Source organism: Triturus cristatus, chromosome 8, assembly GCF_964204655.1.
Source record: "Triturus cristatus chromosome 8, aTriCri1.1, whole genome shotgun sequence".
NCBI classification, from domain to species: Eukaryota; Metazoa; Chordata; class Amphibia; order Caudata; family Salamandridae; genus Triturus; species Triturus cristatus.
In genome coordinates, this window is record NC_140591.1 from 1390006105 (window position 1) to 1390012104 (window position 6000).

The following is a 6000-nucleotide window of genomic DNA, read 5'->3' on the forward strand; positions in this document are numbered from 1 at the left end:
ATGAAAGCAGATCCATTGAATGTGTTTTTAAAGCGCCGCGTGCAACCGTGTATAAAACCCCTCAGGCAGCGGACCAGTGACTACAAGAGTAGAGGAAACGCCCTGCTCCGAAGGTTCAGTCACCGTTGCAGTGGTGCAGTGCTGCTGACTATTCCCAATTGTGCACTTCCACCACTGAATTGGGTAACTTGCACAGTTGTGCGGTGTGCATTAGATGCATACGCGCAGGTAAGCTAATATGCATTCCAGTGCAACCCTGGATGAGTCTGCCCATTAGTTTTCAACTTTACTTACAAAGGTGTTCATTTGGTGGACTCTGCATATATTTTTGAATCAGGCTTTTCAAAGTGATGTGGTCAAAGGATGCTTTGCTGAGAGTACTTATTCTGGATTCACGTGCTGTGCATTACTGCAGACTCCATCATCGGTCATTGCAACAAAAAAACAACTTTATTCAAAATGAAGCTGTGCTTATCTCTGACCTCATGCATGATGCTCTCAATGACCTTGAACTAGGGGATGTTATGTGAAAGACCTGTGCTTGCCATCTTGTGCAATTCCTTCACCATGGGGGGCAAGAGCATACCACTATGTCAATTTTCTTCTGCTATGCATTAGTAATCTGTCCTGCAACTCTTTAATTCCCTGTATGTTTTTTTCCAAAAGGACAAGAAGTCTAAAGACTCAGAGAAAAGAGGGGAGGTCCAGCGGCCACAGAAGAAAGCGGAGAAAAGTCCCCCATCACACAAACAGCAAGCCAATCATCATGGGCAGACTCAGAACTCCAAGGCTCAAGTGAAGGACCGCAAAGTGCCAAAGGCTGGAAGTGCTGAGAAAGGTATGTTAAAGTGCCTGCAAACATTTTAGCAATGCTCAGCGTGTGGCTTTTATCGAGATTCAAATGATGAAGGATTATAGGGGCGTATGAAATGGAAGTTGTCATTTGATGAGACTGCTTAATGAGCCTCTACAACCCTGTTATTTTTAGCTTCATGAGGGAAGAAGCTCTGACTTCAGCTCAACCTTTTATGACATAAATTGTCTAACCTTATTTTCGGGCGTTGTATTCAGTGAAAAATTGGCCACGCCCCTCTCTGGCTCAAACCAAGTCAGAATGCTTCCATAAAAGGAGAGAGTGGAGGCATGACGTCCCAGCTGTCAATCACCCGCCCGTAGGCCTGCTGGTGACTTACTGTTACCTTTTATGAATAAATGCCACCTTTGCATTTGTTAGTTTTATGGATTTAGAACTGCTGCGTCCCTCCTTGTTTATGATCAGTAAAGATTGCCTAAAAGGGAAAGTAGAGTATAAAGGGCCCATCTTAGTGGTCAGAGTGAGTGACGCCACTTCCTGTGATGTCAAGGTGTATCAGAAGCCACGTTGTGCAACCTAATTGATTTTCTCCCTCTATATTTTGTCCTCAAATTTTTGTTCCATAGTATTCTGGGTGGGTGAATATTCAGAGCACGAAAATTAGATGTTATTTCTGTTCAACTCTGCATTGGGTTTCTCTCACATTTGTATCTTTCCTTTTTTCCAGAATCATCGAGTAGCTATCTAAGTCCATTTCACGACAACATGACGACCAAGACCGGCTGTGTCACTTCCTGCTCCCTGGAATACCTGGAGATCCAACATCCGATTCCGCGAACCCCGAAGATCACCCGGAGCCAAGATTCTGATCTTCAGGAAAACGTCAACCCTGTATGTCGGCTGAAGGACAATCACCTCATTGTGAACGTTGTGCGCTCGTTCACGTCCGTGGACAGAGATGACCAACTCGAGCCAGTGTCCCCGTCTCACCACTACAGGATTTTGAGCTCCCCGGTGAACTTCTCCCCCAAGCACTCCAGTGAACGGGCACTGTCTCCAGTCTTTCCCACTGGGAGTACGACCCCTGTTAAGGTCTCAGTTCACCTCAGCCAGGCTTCTTTCACGTACGAAGACAGGAGCAACCCTTCCAGCCCAGAACCAATGTCCCTCACCCCCACATCTCCCCTGTCTCCTTTCTCCCCCATGTCCCCTTCCTCTCCATTTTCCCCACTTTCCCCATCTTCTCCCTTTTCCCCCGGTTCCCCCAATTCTCCTGTTTCCCCTATATCGCCCTCATCGCCATCTGGTAACAACAATTATGGGAGCCACTTGGGCAGCCCCAACTGTGTGCGGAGCAGAGGCAGATTCCCCATGATGGGAATTGGACAGATGTTGAGGAAGAAGAGCCAGGTGACTTCCCCCAAGTCGGAAAAGCCTCTGGAAGCCCGAATGCCTCAGCTGCAGCACATGAATCCGGCCTACTTTGCATTCGACACACCAGAGCCTGTGACCGGTGTGTGCTAACTGCTGTTCTCTCTAGGTACATATAGGCTCATGCCTTTGCTTGATAGAAAATGGCGGAAGGTCACTCCATGAGTATCACGAAACTCATTTTTGGAGAGATACCAGGACAGACTTACACACGTTCGGATCCCGGCGCGGCTTGTAAAAAGCCCTAGGGTCCTTCTTTTCACATGCTGGCTTCCGCAGGGTTGCACCAGCATTGTCCACAGCCAGGATTTGCCAGGCCGTTTTCTACTGACACTTGGGTGGGGAAAGGGACGGGCAATTTCACCGCCACTGAATACACCTTTCCTGGAGAGTTTGCACAAGGATCTTTCGCAAATGGCTGTTTTTCAAACTGAGTGCTGAATTAGGACCATTTTGTACAAAGCTGTGAAATGGAGTGGAGTTGTGAGGCATTTGAATGGTGTTTGGCAGGTACAGGGATGAAGCACGTTTAAACCGCCTCTGCCTCTTTAAGAGACTGTATGCGTGCCACATTATGGAATCAACCAGCAAAGCAACTGTTATTTTTAATCAGATACTTGTCATGGAATGGACTTTTGCATTTGGGACACATACATCAAACTCGTGCTTTGATTTACAGTATCGCAGCTAACATACTTCGGGCAAGTGTAATAAGGGGACCATTGACTGTGGCTAGGAAGACGGTCAGAAGTTAAGCAGAGTGTGTACAGAAAATTATCTGCAAAGTGAGGAAAGTAGAGTGATGGAGGTGGGACTGATGATCGGACATTTTGACAGCGAGCATGAATCGTTAATGTCCATCGCAAGTTTAGACATTCCTCTTGAAGGACTGCGTTTCATCAGAAGTTGTGCTGTATTGTTGTCGAGACTGTCTCTCTGTTGTACGATCCCTAAGAATGGAAGATGCAGTGGAAGTCGTTTCATGAAAGAATACACATTTTATTGTTTTTAACCATTTGGCAGCAACAGATATAGCCTGTTACTTACACACAAGAGTTTGCTAGAACAATTGTTCTGATCAGAAGCCAACCAACCATTTGTTCAATGTGAAAACATGTTTTGTTCCACCTTGTATTGCAGTTGTGTTCTGTTCAAGAAGCAGTAAGATGAGTGTTTTTTTGTGAAGCCTTAACCTAACTTAGGCTGTTTTCTGATGTCCACCGTACAGGGTGACCTGGGGTTCTAAGAACGGATTCTTGTTTTGGTAAGACGACCGACTAGGGAACAGGTTTATATGGACACGGATATAAATGAAACATTCTGCGCAGTTCATTAATGATGACAATTGGGGCCCGATGCTGTCCATTTCCTCTTAATTTCTCTTCCCCGGCACAGTCCCAACGGATGAGTGTGAGTCATATCTGTAGAGGAAGACAGTTGCACTAGACCTTCAAATCAACAGAAGTTTCGAAAAACTGCCTGCTCGCTTCCGGGCCAAGTACAACTTGTTACAGGGGACCACATCCAGTGAGACCCTCACTGCACCTGAATTGATACTTTTTGAAAAATGACATGTATGTGGTACTTTTATGATCCTGGAGATCGAAATAAAGTTATGATGATGATGAAAAATTACTTCCTCACAAACCGTAACCAAATATATTTGAAGATTCGAGTAGAACTTACAGATTTCTAGTATGAAGTATATCGCTGGTGTTATCTGACTCACAATGTCCTATTGAAGCACCCTATATTTGTCGGTCACACTCACCTGAGCAAGTGGTTGTTAGCGCGAGAACAGACTTTATCTACCACTGGAATAGTTGCTGTTCTAAATGGAATGGACACGGATCCACTCCGATGCTCTAGACCACAAGAAAGTGACAAAACTGCACGTAATTTACGTTCCCTAGACATAGAGTTCCAGGGTGTTAATACCTAAATATTTAGTTAATTACTGGAAAAAGTATAATAGCAAACTGCATAGCGTGCAATAAATACAGAAAATCAATACATCAACCCCCCCTACATGGACTAGTATTCTCATATTGAACAAAGTGTTCGGAAGCCCGAGTGCTCTCATGAGGGTATTGTTCACTTTGCAAAATTAAATGTTGCTGCAGTTTTAGAAAAATTGTAGCCAACTCTTTCTTTGTGGGAAACAAATTGTCACCGGTTTTAACTGTAGTTGGTCAAAACCAAAGATTATTTTCTTTGTTGTCTGTGTTTCTGTAGGCAGCAATGTTCATCGTTGTGTGTTCGCAGCACTTCCCGGTTGAGTGTCCCGTTATTTGGAATTGCGCATCCACCGCTTGCTGTTGCTCCCAGTTAGACATGCTTAGTAGCATTTGGTACGGAACATTGCTTATTGGACCATGATCAGGTGCCATCTGTTGTATGGTTAGCCTCCACCTACGGTGGTTGTTGTAGCGGCTGTGGAGCTGGCATTGTCAAATACAGCTGTCACTTTCTGTTTGTTCGTAACTTGTGTGCCTATACGCTGTGCGAGCTCGAAGTCACATCTTTTGCCAAACTTTTCCAGCTATCCTAAAAGTTCACGGATTGTACAGTGTATTTCGTGTTTGTTCGTAATGCGTGTAGCCGGACCAGCCTGCTTACTAAACCGTGCATGCCTCTGGCATAACAGCAGATTCTTGTGTATACTTCATTGTGTTGCAAATCGTAACTTGAATTATGAACTCAGGTTTATTTGAAACTTTTTGAAAGCTGGGGGAAACTTGGAGCTGCAATTTTGTGCAAAAACAATAAATATATGTAAGTATCATAAACAAAACAGATTTGTGCCATTTATTTAGAATTATAGATTGCAGTGTGTGCTACCACCATATGCATTTACTGAGAAATAGCATCAGTTCATATACATCACTTCGAATTGCATCCCTTCGAAATTGAAGTGTGCTCCATTAAAATAAATTATGTGCCGCATTACAGTAAAAAACAACACTTTTCTTTTTTCTCTCGTACTGATAGGCTAAAAAATACCTTGAACACTCATTGACACACCTTAAACACATTTACAACAGTAAAAACGAAACAGATATAATTTTAGGGCATAATCCTATACCCATAACCCCATAACTCCTAACCCCTTATCTTTATATCACAAACTGTATACTTATAAACCTATAACTTGAAGCTTATCCTCTAGCATGCATTAATAACCCCATAGCCTTAACCCATAATACCTTTAGCCCTGTACGCTTTACCCCTACCCATAAGCCTTACAGTTAATGCACAACCCCTCTCTGCTGTACCAGAAAACCGAATCCTTAACCTTATGCCCCAAGACTATAACCATATACTGTTAACCCTTACCACATACCTGTATACCCATTCCCCGGTACACTAAACTCTGTGTACCAGTAATCTTTAACCTATAATTCCTGTACCCGTAACCCGTATAACGCAAAATCTTAAACATTAAACCTATACCCCAAGGTCTTTTAACCATATACCCAAGATTTAGTACCTGTAACCCCTATTTCTTGAACCAAATACCCCAATCCATAAATGTTGATTCTTAGCCCCTTTGCTTCAAAATTTAACCTCCCCCTCTAAACCTCAAATGTATATCCTTAATCCATAACCCCCTAATCGCTCTCAAACTGTTCTTACTTCAGCATATTATGGAAACAAACACTTCAAAGTATGTTCATTTTTCGAAGTGTACACTTTTAGAACTAATAATTTTAAACCTTTTATTTTCAGAAATATTTCTTATGTGGTTTTTTTAG

The 6000-nt window shown here is 43.2% G+C and overlaps 1 protein-coding gene across 2 annotated transcripts in view; it reads left to right on the forward strand.

Annotated features, from left to right (window-relative positions):
* Positions 1-5039, forward strand: part of HUNK (hormonally up-regulated Neu-associated kinase) — a 91521-nt gene extending 86482 nt beyond the window's left edge. For both annotated transcript variants that reach the window (XM_085623107.1, XM_085623108.1), the window contains exons 9-10: positions 667-838; positions 1542-5039. In XM_085623107.1, the coding sequence (XP_085479233.1) occupies positions 667-838; positions 1542-2338 (969 nt within the window). In that variant the 3' untranslated portion in view covers positions 2339-5039. The remainder of the gene's footprint in view (positions 1-666; positions 839-1541) is intronic.
* Positions 5040-6000: the final 961 nt, after the last annotated feature.